Below are 17,588 nucleotides of genomic sequence, written 5' to 3'. Positions count from 1 at the left end.
CCATTTAGCACTAAAAAACACCACATGGGAGCGCGGCGAAAACCAGTTTCTACAGTATATACGGTCTCACTTGAAAAATATACCGAGTGGTGCGCGCCAAATCGAACTTTTTTGAATGTGAGCTCCCGGTTATGGTTGCAGCTCGGATTCGTCCATCGTGGCGCGGCTTATGGAGTCCGAGGCGACTCTGTTCAAGTAATGCACCCGCGACGCGTCTCGAGGACGAGGGAACGCGGCTTCTCCACCCCCCTTCCACAAAGCACGACGGCTGCCATCCACGCGGGTGATCTCGATGAGATGAGCCTCCGCATCGGACCGACGCGAGAACATGCCCCATTGTGGGGCCTCATTTCTCACTTGTAAAGACAAGACTTTTTTTTATAACTTTATTCAAAAGTACATAAACCAACGATTTATTTGCTTAATTTCAAATCAATTACATTTCCGCTCAACAGCACCAACTAAAACTAAAACACTTAGGACCTAAGAAGAAAGTATATCAACTACGGCTTGGTTGGGCAGGGCACGAATTTTGGTCTCAAGCACTTAACTAAGCTAAAAACAAATCCCATCCGGGTGGAGCTGTCGCTTAACTGGCGAAGAAACACCTGTAGAGCATGTATAGGATGCCAAAGAGCCAGATGCCCTTGTAGACCTTGTCCACCACCCACATACTGAAAGGCAGATTGAGATCAGTGCATGTTTTTTGTCAGAATTCCAAAGTACTTACACTTTCATGTGTCTCCGGGCCGCTGGAATGGATTCGTCCGACTCCTTCAGGATCAGACGACGGGCGCAGAGCACACAGTTGGTGAAGTAATCGATCAGATCGAGCTCGATCTTTTCTATCACATATGTCCTCCGCTCTTTGTTGTTCATTAGCTTCCGTAGCTTCACTGCTTCCGAATTGTCAAAGTTCCAGACGTTGTTTGCATAATACTCGAATACCTCGAAGCCCTTAAAGATGCGATTCTGGACGCGGCACAGTACTGGGGGGTAGCGAAGCAGCCAAAGCAGGGCATCCACGAACAGGGCCGGCATCCATTGGAAGAGGATCATGCAGATGCAGTGCACCCAGTAGTTGGATTTCATGGATCCGCCCGGATACCAGGCTACGCCGTTCAGAGGCACCTTGTTCTCGATGACCCAGCGGCCGAGCTCGATGATCTCTGCCCAGGATACCTTGATGTCGTTCGAGGACGTCATGTGGGCCACACGGTTCGTGTTGTCTGTGCCGGCCGTGATGTTCCTCCAGCTGGCCACCAGTATGCCATTCACAGCCACGTCGACGGGCAGGAAGTCACCGTATCCGGACGATTTGCAGTACATGGTGCGGATGACTCCCTTGCCGGCGCCGATGAGCAGGCCCGTCGGTCCATTGATGTTGTCTGTCCAGCCGGGAATGGGCTCCTTCCAAATGGGAATAACTATCGAGGGCCGCAGAATGACGGCTGGCAGCTCCTTGAACTTCTCCACCACCAGGGCTTCGGCCAAGGACTTGGTGTAGGCATAGGTATTAGGTATATCGCCCAGGATCTTCTTCTCAATGGTGGCCACCTCGTCGTCCGACAGCCACTCGCAGGCCTGCATCACCTTGTGCGGGTCTGCGGGAGGATCATAGGGCTTCTCGTACAGCGTCTTCACGTGCAGGTGGCAGTAGGCCGTCGAGCAGTAGGCGAAGAACTCTAGATGCTTCAGACTGCCAGCCAACTCAAGCATATACTTGGTGCCGCGCGTGTTCATGAAGACGGCGCTGCGCAGCGGCTCATCGAAGCTAATGCAGAAGAAAGTTTACGAGTAGTAATAGAATAGATACAAATGTATCCCACAGAGGTGTTACATACCGCACTGTGGCCGCACAGTGGTATACGATGGACACTTCCTCGCGCAGCGTAGCCAGGTCCTGCTCGGAGATGCCGAGGCCAGGTAGGAGGACATCGCCGGCTATGGCCACCACCTGCTGCAGGATGCGCTCCTCTCCGCGCTGCTGCTTCACCTGGTCAAAGAGCTAAAAACACACACGCATATCGGAGGTTGATTATTAAACTAAATGAGGCCATGAATTTTCATAATTCGCATTAATTTCCAAGGCTTCCACTGCTTACCACGTTCTGGAATATATCCTTGATGCGCTCCTGTGGATCCTTGCCCTTCTTGGGGCGAATGAGCAGATAAATGTGTTTCAGTTCGCCACACGAGCTGCGGTAATTAATAATATTGCAACATGAGCACAGATTGAGATTAATTGATGTGCGCCGTGCGAGGCCAGCTAACCTTCGACCCAAGCACACATCCGCCCAACCACCCACTCACCGCAAAAGCTTCTCGACCAGGACCTTTCCCAGGAATCCAGTGCCTCCTGTGATGAACAGACTGCGCCCCTTGAAGCACTCTGCAATGCGATCCACCTCGTTTTCGTCCACATTGCCTATGGTCGCCAGGTCATTCTTCTCGTACACAAACTTCGGTTTGGCGGTCATCTCTGGCTTATGATGTCTTTGACGATGGCGATGAGGATGATGTATGTGTTGATTCTCTGTCAGATATGGAAATGGAAGCCTCGTCACGTAATTGTCACATCATAGCCAAGTGCACTTTTAATTTCATTTGATCTTGGTCGTAAAGTTGTCCGGGCCTGTTATGTGGCAACAACCAGTCCGAGACTCGGCCAGGCGACAAACGCAGATCACAGCCGCTTTCAGCCACACTCCGCTGGCGCTGTCCCCAATCCATGCAGTGTCAACGCAGTGACCATCGAGTGGGCAAGCGAACCGACACCAATTTTGAATTACGGCACTTTGGCGATTGCCACATCTGTGCCTCATGCCGCATGCCACATGCCGCATGCCGCCCCGATACTGATATGAGCCATGAGCTTGCCTGCCAGTGCGCTCGGGCATGTCCAATGCACTGCAGCGGACATAAGAAAACCTGCCCTGGGCACCATCACCGTTGTGTGTCCTTCAAGTTGTTGACTTACATCCGATCGAAAGCCGTCCACCGACACAGTGACCCACAACACCACATGGCGATTGGAATAAACGGACTTGGACCCCAGACTATAGAGCGGACCCACCCAGCAATGGAAAGCAATGAGATATGGGATGTGATACCTAATAATCCGAACCGCCTACCGCTCCAACTGCTACTGAAACTTGACACTGAAGCCAGGTCCGACTCGGACTTGGCCATAAAAACAAACAACGAAGCTTGGGTATAGTTTCAGATCTACTTTTTTATGGCCGCTAACTTTTGATGCAATTTTGTAAACGGCCTGAATGTCTTGGGCCTAAATAAAAGGCGTTAATGACTATAGCATTGGCAGATCAACAGCGACAGTGGCAAAAGAATGGAAAAGCCCCGGGGCCAGGCCAAGATCAAAATAATTAAGCTGCAGACCATACGTATAATTCCGTTTGATACCAAAGACTTGAGAAGCGAACGTGATTTTTGAAAGTGAAATTCCCTTGGGCAGAGGGCAGGCCAGGCCTACTGTTAGCCTGGTTAACCACTAAACGCGACTGCCAGACTGCCTGTTGACCCGCTTGTCTCGTGTTAGTACATGTAGCAATTATTGTAGTTTCAGATCTACAATCTGGTTGCCATCGGAACTTTCCTAAGGCAGAGTCCGTAAACGTTTCCATCTTTGCATCTCTGTCAGGTCTTTCTGCCAGTCATGACTGCGAGTCTAAGGGGAATCAATGGGGATCTATCTACAATTCACAGCAGTGGTTATTGTTGATGCAGGCATTGCATGGACGGATCAACAGCTGCAACCGCTCGAGAAGAATGTAAGCAACATGAGGTGGCACTCGAATTGGCACTGGCACTGGGATTGCAGATTGGAGTGGAGGCAGGAGTTTGGGGCCAGGAGTCTGGTGTTTGGGTGGGGGGCTTAGTCGAAGCCAAGACACAATTTCGTAATAGCCGAAAAATGCTTTCTGCTCTGTGTGTTTCTTTTCTTTTGGCCACGGTTGGGCAACCAGTTTTGGCCTGAACAGAGATGTCAACGATGCGATTAATAATCAGGGAAACCAAGGAGTGGAAAACTAACGTTATTGGCTAATTGAATATAAAGTTTACTGGCATTTGTTTTATATCATGAGACCAGAAAATAAGGACACGGACATTCCTCTCAAATTGTATTTCTTACAACAAACTTTGCACTTCGACTCGCACGCCTTGAACTGGACTTAAATGCCGCTTAAATCTATTGTAAGTAGTCCAATACAAAGTCCCCTTTTGAATGGAAATCACATTAATTATTTAATTTTTTCATCAATAAGCCGATCAATTGATTGCTGTTTTATATGCAGAATTATCCAAGCAAGCAGTTGGCACCTTCAATTGACAATGGTGGAGAAAAACCCTTTGGCCGGACGAAAATACACACAGATACTCAGATATTCAGCTACTCAGTACTCAGTACACGGATGCCGATATTTCTTCCGGGTGTTGACCTGCACACACCAAATGCTAAACACAAACTGATCAGACCTGGCTGCGGCATCCACAGAAAGAGTCGTGCACTCGAAACAAACTTAATAGAAAATAAAACGAAAACAACTTTAGGCTAAACTATGTATCAAGCTAGTTAAGGCACACACAGATGCACAGACGTACAGATACACAGTCAGAGGGGCCACAGATCTACAGAGGCTAGCGGAACACACAGACACACCAAAACCCAGAGGAGAGCCAGAGAGAAGTGACATACCATACGAACATACGAGCATATGCAAAGAGCGTGCAACGAGAGAGCGGGCTTCCCCCAGTCCCGCTCCACCATTCAGCAGCGCCAGCGCCAGCAGCAGCAGTCAACGGTCAGAGGTTTCGACTACTGTGCGGCGCTTTCTCACCTGGCTCTGGGTTCGACTCTGAGACGGTCGATGTTTACCTGCTCAGCGGCACATTTGCTTTGGATACTCACATCCGCCATGCACTCAGAACATGATGAAACTGTGCATCTGGTGGTGGTGCTGTTGCTGCTGTTGCTGCTGCTGCTGGTCAAGCCATCAATTTGTGGGCCAAGCGATGATGGCCAGACGTTGCGCATACGCAGTGTGTGTCCTCCCCCGAATAGGGAAAACTACTGCGGCCGCTTTGGCTACTGAATCCGAACCAATCTGGCACGGCCCGGCCCCGGCCCGCCTTTATGGCCTGCATAAATCTCCATTGCGCTGGCCATTAATTAGACAGAGTTTGTTAGTTACAGTTGTTAGGCAAATGCGCGCGGATTCGGCACACAATCATAAATTTCGTTGGACTGCAGCCCGGCGATGGAGACGGCCATTGGAAGCGTGACAGATAGAAGAGCAGACAAAAATTTGACAATGGCATTGACACCGAAATATCGTCGTGGTGTGGTTTTGGCTCTATTTTTAGCCAGGGCTATGGCTAATCAAATATTAACGAAAGGCTCTCCGAAGCATTAGATACCGTTAAAGATCGACTATTACAATGGTAGCATAAAGATACACTTTTAGTGGCACTACAGCGAGCAGTTTATGTGTTAGCTGCATTACAAAGCAGTTAGTCACGCTAATCATAGCCAGATTGTTGAAATGGCTATTGATAATTGAAAAAGCTATTGCCCTCTGTACGAATGTTAAAAAAGCCAAACGGAGAGAGTGTGTCCAAAGAAGCCTTGCAATCCTTAACTGTTGCTATGCTTACGATTGATTTAAAGCGACCTCAAGTGCACACCTCATCTCGGGGCAAAGGCAACCCATCGAAGCATCATTTTGGCCAGTAACTGGGGACTGGCACACGTCGAAGATCGTGGCTTGGTCAACAAACCGCTTTGAACTTGAGTTGGTCATTTCGATTGTCATTTCTGTTTCGTTTCCCAGTGACTTTGGTTTCGTTTTCCGCAGCGATTTATGCAAATGAAGCCATCAGCATGTTTAAGTATCCAAACTGGTTTCTATTGATTTTGGCCGATCGTAAAGTGAGCATCCAACACATTAAGCCAGACGTATCTGTATCTGCTTGTATACATGACAATGGACCTGACACATTTCTGCCTCATCATGCCCAGTGGACAAAGTCATTGATAAAACGGGCATAGTACGTACGTACAAGAAACAACACGCACAGATACAGAGACAGAATTGGGCTAACTGGCAGACTTGTCTTCAAAACTTTGGCCTTTCAAAGTGTGGCTCTAATTATAGACTTCCGCCTTTGAACAGTTTCGCAGCCCCACCCAAGAGGAGGGGCCTGAGACAAAGACAGGGACAGGGACAGGGCTGAAAAATGCTTGCCACAGGCGCCACAACGTATCCCGTTACATGGCCATAAAGCTCTATAAACGATGCGACCGAGGGCAAATTATAGCGCATACGAACACGTAGACGATCCACTCGCCGATGGCTAATTGGACGTGCCAGGCGAGGCTACTCCTTCCCCTGCTGATGCCACTGCTTCTGCCCCCGGCTGCTGCCCCGGCTGCTGCTCCGGCTACTGCTGTTCCTTCTGGAACTTAAAAGTGGGCGTAACATAACAATTGTGGGCGATTTGCATACAATTTGGAGCTCCAGTAACCAGCAAACTGGCGTCAAAATGTTGCTACGTCATTGCTGGTACTGTTTTTGTTGGTTGAATGTTGATGTTGAATGAAGTGCACACAATGAATCTGGCCTGGCCTTTGTCTGGCTGACAGCACTCCGGGTACGAGAATGCATGACAGTCATGACAAACATATCTGGGCAAGGGCAGACCGCAGTCCATGGACCAGAGATGGACATTGTCAAGGTCTCCTTCCGGTCTGCTGTTGCAGGTAATCTGCATTTAGCCATTAAAAAAACTGTATTCATCCCACGGCAAACAGATATCCGAGAGGCCATGCAATTCCCGTTCTAACAGCCCCCAAAAGTTGGGGGGGTGGGATCTCTGTTCGTGAAACATGTTGCTGCAACACTTGTTGCTTGTACCCACACGCACCTCCTGACGAAGGCAGCAACAGCAGCAGCAAGAGAAGTTTCGCACCACTCGCCCACGGTCCCTCGCAAAGGACCCCATATAAAGCAGGATGTTTCGCCAAACATTTGCACAGAACAGTTTTACATTCGCCCGGACAACAAGTGTGTGTGTGTGTATGTGTGGCATCCAGAGATACGCACGAGCGGCATAATCTAGTCCTCCAGAGCCAGCCTTTTGTGGCCCCAGAAGACAGGTGGGTAGGCTAATTACTGTGAAATGTGGCATCCCCTGACTGGTGTGATTGGTTAATTGCACAAAATCTATTGAAATTGAGCCTTGCACCAGAGCCAAGAACCATATCAGTGCGGCATTAATTAGTCCATTAACCGACGTCATTTCGGAAGAAAACTACACCGGCCACAACACTAGCTTTTTTGACTCTTCTTTGCCAGAAATATTATTAAGATTAAATCAATTTATTATTGTGTAATTGCATTGAGATATACAGTCTCATCATTTTGCACTATTTCTGGAATATATATTTTAAGTGGGTGTCATTTTGTATATTTTGTAGTTTTACAAATTCATTTTGAGATTACAATTTTATGCTGGTGCCTACGAAAATTTTCACTCGTGTTAAAAACAGCTTATTAACAATTATTTAATCAATTAACAAGGTTTTTCGTGAAAACTGTGTATTTTTTAAATGTATCATGCAACTCATGCATTGAAGCCTTAGCTTAACTTTTTCTCATATACTTATTTTATTCGCTAAAAATATATATTTTTTACCCTCAAAAGCCGAGTATTTGAATACATATTAAATATACACTTCAAAGTAATTTAATGTAACTCCCCATCTAAGTAGAAAAGCTGCAGATTATACATTATTCCATTTCGAGAACTTTGTGGGGATTGTGTTGGTAGGTAGACGTGTGCATCACCCACCTTATAATGAGAGCTATACATAGGTCCTCTGCATCCGAACACCCGCACACATCCGAACAACGATACCCGATACACGAGGGAAACAAATAGTCACCGTCATCAACAGTCGTTTTGGTTAATGAAAGCAAATTGAAATATTTATGACTGCACTTTGGTGGCGCGGAAAGGAGAGACGACAAGACAGTAGAGGCAGCCAGCCGCAGAGCGTCACTAGATTTTCATTTGCATCCACACTTTTTCCATGGAAAATACATATGACATTTAAGAGTCTTAGTGCAACGTTTTTGATTTACGAGTATCTGTGGCACTGGCTCATCTCATCGCATCGCATCTCACATCTACCCTGACAACCGGAATGGCCCGCGACAATCATTTGTCTTGGCACTTGTCCCCAGTAGCAGGACCCACCTGACAAATGATTTTTAAATGCTCCCAAGAACAGGACGACTGGGCGGAGCAGTCGGAGGAGCCACTTCAAAGGTATCTCATGCCGCATATCTCTCATATACCATGTAAATCAGGTTACACCTGTCTCAAACTACAAAGTCCCATCCGACATATCGATGGCTAAGCAAATTAACGAGTGCGTTATTGATACGCCAGCACCCACCACCCACCACCCAGCTTCACTGTTTCACTGTTCCGCGGAAGGAATAAGGAGATTACACAGAACAGAAGGCACGCACAAGGCACACACTCGTATACTATACTCGTATACTCGTATACTCGTAGCAGCTTACATTTATGAATTTTAAATGCACATTTCGGCATCGCAAATCAATCAGACGTTTGGCAATTGCCGTCTACCCACTTCACAATCGTTGATTCCTGGCTTTTGGAGTGGTCGTCTGTCGCTCCGTCCAGAAGTGCCTCATGTCATTGCTTGCATCATATTTGCCCGCTGTTCATAAATGAAATGATGTCTGGTTTTTGGTGTTTTATTGCAGCTGGACCCTTGAGTACCCCATGTGGCAATCTCTAGCCGCAACCAGAAACCGCTGCACTTGCAGTGGCTATTGTAGAGGTGTGAACAGCGATTAATTGGTCAAATTTTTATTCAAATTTTTCGCTGCTTGCCCAGCCAGAATGACTGAATACCAGTCCTGATTGTTCGGGAGACTCAAAATTAAGCAAGTACAAAGTACGGAGACAGACAAAATGTGTGTTAATGCTAATGCTCAGGTTGCGAAGTCCGCTCATCAGCCAAGTTGGAGGTCAAGTTTTTTCTGTTTTTTGTCTGTCCCGAGTTGTCTGAGCAGGTTTTCTACATTATTTCTTTTTGGAGCAATCAAAATCACACAGTCACAGAGAAGTCTTTGGGCTGAGTGTTAATTTGGCCGCCTGCTGGCAAAGGTTTAACGCTGGCGTGGCTAAGAGCGACTGCGAGAATATGGCAGTCTGTTCATCTTCATCTGAAAGGGGTCTTTGTCTTTGCCATGCAGATGCATCAACACAGCAGCAGCTCGTTCAGTTGAATGCCACCCAACGGATCAGTTTGCCATAAGCAGGAGGGCAGGCCGAGGCAGAGCACCATCGTAATAACACCAGAACTGAGCACCGTCACCATATCCAAAAGCCATAATCATTTGCATCTCTAATGGCCCTACTGTGGCATCCTCCGGACGTCATACATCAACACCCCCATACACATCCACAGCCACATCCACAGCCACTCGCACTCCCTTTGGTTAGCGACTTGTGCCGTGGCCAACAAGTGTTAATGCCTGTAAACTCTCATCCGCCTGTTGTTTGGGCTAGGTGCCAATGTGGAGGGAGGGCCTGGGGCTCCTGTTGCTGTGGCTTTAATGCGGTTGGTTAACTTTTAACAGCCATAGCTCCGGCCATAAATATTATGATGCTTAATTAGCGGGACACTTTTTCTGCAGTTGAGTAAGGAATGGGGGAAGGGAAGGGTTTGCAAGATGTAGGCATCTTCTGGCTAAGCTACAGTTGCCCCCTAAGTAAAATGGACGTTCGGCCGCCAGCGTTAATGTGATTAAAAGTTGCAATAGATAATCTGCGGTGGCATCTTGGGCCAACTGGTAATTAATTCCCACTCTCTCTTGGTTCATCTTTCAGACAAGATGGGCATTGCCTTGATGTTCCTGCTGGCGCTCTACCAGATGCAGTCGGCCATCCACAGCGAGATCATTGAGTCGCCCAATTTCGGTTCGAATGCCCTGCTGGAGTCAGACACGGATGCGGATCAGGGCTCCAGTTTTCAGACGGGCCATAGGGAAATCCTTCAAGATGCCGAAGAGAAGCCGGATCAAACAGAACTGGAGTTTCGGTACCCCATCTCGGCCATAGGCATCGACTATGCCAGGAATTCGGTGATTCTGCGTTTCCAGAAGCACGGCCGAAGGCAGCGCCTTAAGTACGATCCGGAGCTGGAGGCCAAGCGTAGGTCCCTGCAGGATAACTTCATGCACTTTGGCAAGCGGCAGGCGGAGCAGATGCCTCCAGAAGAAAGCTATGGCTCTGATGGGGAAGAGGGTATGGTGAAGCGGTCTGACATGGATCGCTATAGTCGCGATCCCAAGCAGGATTTTATGCGATTCGGCAGGGTTCCGAAGCAGGACTTTATGCGCTTCGGCCGGGATCCGAAACAGGACTTTATGCGTTTCGGCCGGGATCCCTCTGATTTTATGCGGTTTGGCCGGACCCCCTCGGACTTTATGCGGTTTGGCCGGACCCCCTCGGACTTTATGCGATTCGGCAGGACTCCATCGGACTTCATGCGCTTTGGACGGTCGGACAACTTCATGAGACTCGGACGCAGTTCTCACGAAGAGCTGCGAAGTCCCAAGCAGGACTTCATGCGGTTCGGCCGGCCAGACAACTTTATGCGATTCGGACGCTCTGCTCCCCCAGAGTTTGAGCGCTATGGCAAGATGGACTCGAACTTCATGCGCTTTGGGAAGAGCTCCAATCCGGCTGCCCCACCCGCTTCAGGAGCTCCCGAGTCGAACCAGACAAAGTCGCAGCCAGCCAGCAACCAGCCCGGCGAACGGAGTCCCGTGGACAAGGCCATGACTATTCTGTTCAGGAAACAGGAACAGCAGCGGCAGTCCAAGAGCGGCGAACAGACCGAACACACAGCTGAGGGTGGGAGCGTGGAACAAGAACAGTTCTACGGTCAGTAGAGAAACACCCCTACCATAGTTCTCATCCATGTAAATATTATCTGACAAGACCACGCTCGGAATGTAATGATTATGATATGAAATGTATTGAAATATATAACTCTTAAAATACGTATTGCCCTCTTCCCTCGTCAAACACTTGATAAACGCCTAGGGTGTGAATTTTTAATGGGGCTGGATTAAAAATTCACCACGCTTTGATCTGATCAAATTAAAAGTTGACACTCCACAAATACTACATATAAATACAAACTTAATCGAATATATATGTATAGTTTCATTTGAAATGCATTGAAATGTTGTGAACAAGTCCTTTCGAATTAAAATAAAGAATGGTCAAAACACTATCCATATTTTCAAAATTCAAATTAATCCAGAAGATCTGGCAGAGCTGTGCCACTTGTTTATAGAGATGTGAGTCACGTATAGAGGAGGCTATGGACGAAGCGCGGGTTTTTCAAATATACCCACGAACATTATAAACTTTCAAGATTTTAGCGTTCAGGTGAAAGATATCGTGGTCATTTTTTTTATAGTAGAGAGGAAGAATGGAGATATAAGGAGAATTCTCAAAAAGCATTGTTTTCCGCGGCTTATCTCAAGTTAATCACCTAATTGAAATAAAGTCGGTTAGCTAAGGCGAACTTTCCATTCGTGTTGTTGTTGTCGCTCAACTGTCTACAGGTTTCAATATTTTCAATATTCAGTACTTCCGTGCACAATTTTTTTCCAATGGATTGCATTCAAATCCTTATCGCTCATTCACTTTCAAACAATTTCTATTTGGCGGTCAAGTTGGGTGGGACTTGCTCTCTTTTTTTTTGGATTTGCTCTCTATTTTGTGATGGGATATCCTCTCTTCGTTGAGGGACTTTTTCTCGCCACAATGTCACTGCCACTATTTTTTTTGTTGACCTTTTTCTCTAAAACCTTTTTTTTTGGGCAAGATCCAATAAAAGCATGTATTAAGAGCCAGTTAAGTAAAAAATTGATTCACAAATCGTATAAAATTATGTGGGCACGGCAAATGTTCTATATAGCTGGTAATATTCGACGGAAAATCCAAAAACGAGGAATATGTAAAAAAGAACTTGTAGCCGTCAGTATATTTACGGTATATTTTTCAAATGATACGGTATGTTTCAGTATTTATTTGAATCGGGTAGAATCGGTAATAACCGGTTCACAACAATGTCCATGCACACATACCCTGGGGGAAATGGATGTTATAGAGTTGTGAATATGTTTGTCATCCCAGGCTCCAAAGAAGGCAAAAACAATTTAGACTCTGTTTTAAACATATTTCAACGATATTTGAAGCTTATTTTTTTCTTGCAGGGACCAAGAATAGGTATCAGGATCGAGATATATATATACAATATAATTATAATAAACATGAATATGTCTAAAAACTGTCATCTTGAGAAAAGGTCTTTATTACGTTTTATCTTCATACCATATTTACACTGTCATCTAAAATTAACAAAATAGGGTATACTCAGGCCTATACTAGGGCTTACACGCAACATAGCGACTGTTTTTCTTGTTGAACTATTTTGTTTAAGCCTTGTTTTAGTCAAAATACAATAAAAGCAAGGACTTAAAACTAACTAATTGTGTAGCAAATTTATTCATCAATAGGCTAAAATTATGTGGACACGTCTAAATGTTCTATATAGCTGGTAATATTCAGCGGAAGATAAAAAATGAGGAATATGTTAAATAGACCTTGAATTCGTCAGTATATTTAAGGTATATTTTGGTATATTCCTGAGGGCCAGGCGGTATGTCTTATCAGCTGTCCACAGTTTCCACCTGATAGCGTTCGATCCATTGCTGTTTTTTTGATTGGATTGGCAAATTCTATCAATAGATTCCAAATTAGATCTTGCTATCTGAAGTGGATTGGCGCATTAGTCAACGGTAAACATATTGCATGTGAACTTTAGCACCGGCGCCTACGTCAGTCTACCTATAGAGGGGTCTAAAGTCCAACCTGTTGCATCGCTCTGATCTTGTTCTTGTTCTTCTTTTGTGTATGTTTTGGAAAAGTGTAAATACATATATATATATAAATTTATATCCGGGAACCGCACAGCGCAGTGACCGCCTTTTCCAAGCTCTAGAAATCATTGCAAGTGGCCGCCAGGAGGAAGAAATATGTCTGCGCTGCTGAAAATTAACAGAGGTGAGTGGATCTTTGCCAGGGCAGTCTCTTTCTCCCGACAATAAATTTGGTGGATTACATAACCGAAATGACGATCAAACAATGTGCAACAATAAAAACAGACTGGTCAGCGGAAGACACGAGACAAAGATAGAGTCTGTGGTCAGTTCTTATCAGGCCATGGAATTTTCCCCTCATCCAGTGATTGATTCTTGTCTGTCTCTCTGTCTCCTCCTAAACAGTTCAAAGGCTCTTCACGCCCGCCCTAGTGCGCAGCGTGTCAGAGGCCGCCAAATACCCGAGGATTACCACACACTACACGTTGAATCCCCGGGAGAAGGATGGACGGTGGAAGGAGGTCGACATGGAGCGCTGCATCGAGGAGGTAGACATTGTCATTGTTGGAGGGGGACCAGCGGGCATGTCGGCAGCCATCCGGGCCAAGCAGCTGGCTGCTGAGAAAGATCAGGTGAGTGGGCAACCACATACGGCGATGGATGTGATGTGCTGACCAGCGTACATACATTTCTTATCCCCGCAGGAGATTCGAGTCTGCGTTGTGGAGAAGGCAGCGGAGGTGGGTGGACACATACTCTCCGGAGCTGTTGTAGATCCCATCTCGCTGAACGAACTGATACCTGACTGGCAGGAGCAGGGCGCCCCGCTGAACACGCCCGTGAGCAAGGACACCTTCTCCTTCCTCACCTCCTCGGGTCGCATCTCCATACCCATCTTCAAGGGATGGCCCATGGACAACCATGGAAACTATGTGGTGCGTCTCGGCCACCTCGTCAAATGGCTTGGTGATCAGGCCGAGGCGATGGGTGTAGAGATCTATCCCGGCTGTGCCGCGTCCGAAGTGCTCTTCCACGAGGACGGCAGCGTCAAGGGCATTGCCACCAACGATGTGGGCATTGCCAAGACTGGGGCGCCCAAGGACACCTTTGCCCGCGGCATGGAGCTTCATGCGAAGACCACCATCTTCGCCGAGGGATGTCGTGGACACCTCACCAAGCAGGTCATGCAAAAGTTCAACTTGAATGAAGGCAGCGAGCCACAGGCCTACGGAATCGGTCTGAAAGAGGTCTGGGAGATTGCCCCCGAAAAGCATCAGTGAGTGGCTGCCTTATAAGTGTGAAAATATACCATTTCTTATAATAATGGAATGCGTTTCAGGCCCGGTTTGGTGGAACACACCATTGGCTGGCCCTTGGATCGATTCACCTATGGTGGATCTTTCCTGTATCACCTGAACGAGCCCACCCCTACGATAGCTGTCGGCTTTGTGGTCGGCCTGAACTACAAGAATCCCTGGCTAAGTCCGTTCCAGGAGTTCCAGCGATTCAAGACGCATGCCAAGGTTCGCGATATATTCGACGGTGCCACCCGCATTGCCTATGGAGCCCGGGCCATCAACGAGGGCGGCTACCAGAGCATACCCCAGAAGTTGTCCTTCCCCGGCGGCTGCCTGGTGGGCTGCAGTGCCGGTTTTCTAAATGTTCCCCGCATCAAGGGCTCCCACTATGCCATGAAGAGTGGCATGCTGGCGGCGGAGAGCGCGTTAGAGGCCATCAATGCCGACTCCCAGTCCACCGCTGGCGTGGAGCCGACAAGCTACGCGGATAAGTGAGTGGAATGGATTAACTTAAATGGAAATGTATGTAATGAAACTCACTCAATGCAGAATCAAGGATTCATTTGTGTGGAAGGATCTGTACAAGGTGCGTAATGTCCATCCCTCGTTCCACAATCCGTTGGGCCTGTACGGCGGTCTCGTCCTGAGTGGCTTCTCCATTTTCATGGGCGGCCGGGAGCCCTGGACCCTGAAGCACGGTCCCCAGGATCACGAATCGCTGCAGCTGGCCAGCGCCAGTGAGCCCATTGTCTACCCCAAACCCGATGGCAAGGTATCCTTCGACCTGCTTTCATCGGTGGCCCTCACCGGCACCAATCATGAGGGCGACCAGCCAGCACATCTCACGCTGAAGGACGACCGCATTCCCGTTGATCACAACCTGGCTCTGTACGAGGGTCCCGAGCAGCGTTTCTGCCCCGCCGGCGTGTACGAGTACGTGCCCAACGAGGAGGGCGGCAACATGAAGCTGCAGATCAACGCTCAAAACTGCATCCACTGCAAAACATGTGATATCAAGGATCCCAAGCAGAATATTAACTGGGTGGTACCCGAGGGAGGTGGCGGCCCCGCCTACAATGGCATGTGAATGGCAATCATTGATTCAGATTCAGATTTAGATTGAGATTAGGAAATCATCTCCTGTACCGCAATTGCATTTGATTAGTTTGTAAAATTGAGAATTTGATAACACGATTGGGAATTTAAGCTGTAAAGTTGCAATAAAATTGTAGATAAAGTGAAAAGTCAGTTGCCAAAAAGGTTTTATTTAAAATGTTCTACCATCGTTTTTTCGGTTTCTGTTGTTCTTGTTTCTTGTTTAAAACACCAACTTAATAGGTAAATACAATAAATTTTCAATTTCAAAACCTTTCATATATATTCAGTGCACGGATAAAACTTGTTCTCTTTTTATATAGCTTCACATATATGTATATATAAGTATGTATTGTATAATATACTATCTTGTTTTTCACCAAAATGGTTTGCAATGGTTTGCTTAGCCGACAATTACGATTTAGTTGTATAATTTGTATTACTTTATTTGTTATTTGAACAGACGATACATCGATGGATACATGGCCTATCCTAACATTTGTGCGCCTTCGCATATCCTTTTTCTTAGACCTATCTATAGATTTACCATATCTGCTCAATGGGCTGGCGTCACGGCTGCCACTGGAACATTTATTGGACCACAATCACGGAAATTCAGAAAGAACTAGGGGATCTTTAATACTAACATTCCATAACAGGGAGGTTGCTATCTGGCATTTCGTTACCAAGGGACAAGTTTTGCTACCTTCTGGGTGCCATCTGTGGCAGCCGTGGCTCTGGAGCTGCAGACCCATGCTGATGGCCGTGTGTTACAAGTCTTTGTTTAATTCTTATATGATGCTGTTCAGGTGCCAATTAAATCCCATTACAACAGTGCAACATGCAACAGGTTCAACATTTTATCTATTACACTAAAGGTACAACGAGTACAATACAATTTACATTCTGAACATTACAATTAGTACCATACGAACGCAGTTAGTGTAGTCTGTCTGTGCTGTGAGTGGTCCCTGTGACCGTAGATCGTCTTGTAGACTGTCATCTGTACAGTGCATCGTTATTCATACACACATTTGCGTATATGCGTATGTATATGTATGTATATATTAGCTATGTAAACTATCATCAATATATTGTTTTCCTAAACTATGTAGTTTTATAGTTCTCTGGATAAGCGGTCTCCACTTCCCTCTCTCAATGCCAATTGAAATTTGTATTTTTGTACATTACGTGCTGCTTTTAGTTTGAGTTTTTCTCTCGGGACGGGGACTTTATAGAGGGGGGCCCTTACACTCTAAACATGGTTTTGGATAATTCAGTAATCAGTTTTCAGATTTATCTACTCGTACTCGTACGTTTAATTAAATAGCACAGTTAACACACCTGTATTGAAATGTTTCACCATCGAGTTGTCCGTTTATCATTATCATTTGCAATCCATCATAGTACGACATTTATATTTATATTATTTTCCTTTTTTTTGCTTTGTTTGGTTTTTTTTTATATCGTTTTTGCTTGTTTATTTAAAAGAGGCACTGTTTTTAAGGCAACACTACACAGTGAAGTTATATACCAGGATTTCTATGTACATTCAAACCAAAGAAAAAGTTTTGGGAAATTCCGAAAAGTCTTTTGCAAATCATATGAAAACTCAATGCTACAACATTCTCTCGTACAACATTCAAGGAGAGTGCAATCTATGTACTCTGTGTACTAACATACACATATATGTGTGTATATATATATACATTTACATAATCTATGATCAATCAGAGATCATTTCATAGCAAAAGATACCATTCGCCTATGGATGAGATACGATACTTTCGCTGGTAAAAGTTTGCTTCAGTTTCGCTTCAGATCAGGGCATTTTTTTTACGTTCACCTTTGTTTTGCTTATGCATATAGTATTTGTTATATATTGCTAGAAAATATCATCTATAGTGTTTTGGTTTTCTTTCTATATGGTAGACATATAATTTCGTACTCCTCTTCGGCTCTCATACATAAATGTACGTGTAAAGCTACTCAAATGGGGAAACCTGTAGAGTGTGTGTATGTTTGCTTATTTTTTAATGCTCATCATCTCTCATCTCATCTGGCGCTCCAACTGCCACTGTTTTTCGCATGTGCCTGCATGTGGACACAGTTGCACAGCACAGCGTGCGGACACGGAGGCGGGTCGAGTAATATCGTCTCGAATACAAATATA

General features: G+C 46.1%; 3 protein-coding genes across 7 annotated transcripts; 2 read left to right on the top strand and 1 right to left on the bottom strand.

Annotated features, from left to right (window-relative positions):
- Positions 1 to 381: 381 nt before the first annotated feature.
- LOC4804718 (putative fatty acyl-CoA reductase CG5065) lies at positions 382 to 4,508 on the bottom strand. Of its 2 annotated transcripts, none has more exons than XM_015184657.2 (6): positions 4,342 to 4,508; positions 2,314 to 2,536; positions 2,106 to 2,199; positions 1,845 to 2,008; positions 731 to 1,774; positions 382 to 674 (listed from the first exon to the last, which is right to left on the bottom strand). In XM_015184657.2, exons 2-6 carry the CDS (start codon positions 2,478 to 2,480, stop codon positions 590 to 592), a joined length of 1,554 nt encoding a protein of 517 aa, XP_015040143.1. In that variant the 5' UTR covers positions 2,481 to 2,536; positions 4,342 to 4,508; the 3' UTR covers positions 382 to 589. The 2 variants fall into 2 exon arrangements, with proteins under 2 accessions (XP_015040143.1, XP_001361236.2); XM_001361199.4 differs by having other exon boundaries at positions 4,394 to 4,508.
- A 2,535-nt stretch (positions 4,509 to 7,043) lies between these two features.
- FMRFa (FMRFamide propeptide) lies at positions 7,044 to 11,282 on the top strand. Its single transcript, XM_001361198.4, has 2 exons — positions 7,044 to 7,177; positions 9,952 to 11,282. Exon 2 carries the CDS (start codon positions 9,957 to 9,959, stop codon positions 11,016 to 11,018), a length of 1,062 nt encoding a protein of 353 aa, XP_001361235.2. The 5' UTR covers positions 7,044 to 7,177; positions 9,952 to 9,956; the 3' UTR covers positions 11,019 to 11,282.
- Positions 11,283 to 12,813: 1,531 nt separating this feature from the next.
- Positions 12,814 to 15,568, top strand: Etf-QO (electron transfer flavoprotein-ubiquinone oxidoreductase). 4 transcript variants are annotated; one of them, XM_015184656.2, is made up of 6 exons: positions 12,814 to 12,941; positions 13,071 to 13,206; positions 13,428 to 13,654; positions 13,727 to 14,298; positions 14,362 to 14,811; positions 14,870 to 15,568. In XM_015184656.2, exons 2-6 carry the CDS (start codon positions 13,179 to 13,181, stop codon positions 15,405 to 15,407), a joined length of 1,815 nt encoding a protein of 604 aa, XP_015040142.1. In that variant the 5' UTR covers positions 12,814 to 12,941; positions 13,071 to 13,178; the 3' UTR covers positions 15,408 to 15,568. The 4 variants fall into 4 exon arrangements, with proteins under 4 accessions (XP_015040142.1, XP_015040140.1, XP_001361234.1 ...); XM_015184654.2 differs by having other exon boundaries at positions 12,820 to 12,941; positions 13,117 to 13,206; XM_001361197.4 differs by having other exon boundaries at positions 12,820 to 13,054; positions 13,117 to 13,206.
- Positions 15,569 to 17,588: the final 2,020 nt, after the last annotated feature.

This window comes from Drosophila pseudoobscura, chromosome 3 (genome assembly GCF_009870125.1).
Source record: "Drosophila pseudoobscura strain MV-25-SWS-2005 chromosome 3, UCI_Dpse_MV25, whole genome shotgun sequence".
Classification (NCBI taxonomy): Eukaryota; Metazoa; Arthropoda; class Insecta; order Diptera; family Drosophilidae; genus Drosophila; species Drosophila pseudoobscura.
This window is presented reverse-complemented; position numbering and strand designations above follow the sequence as displayed.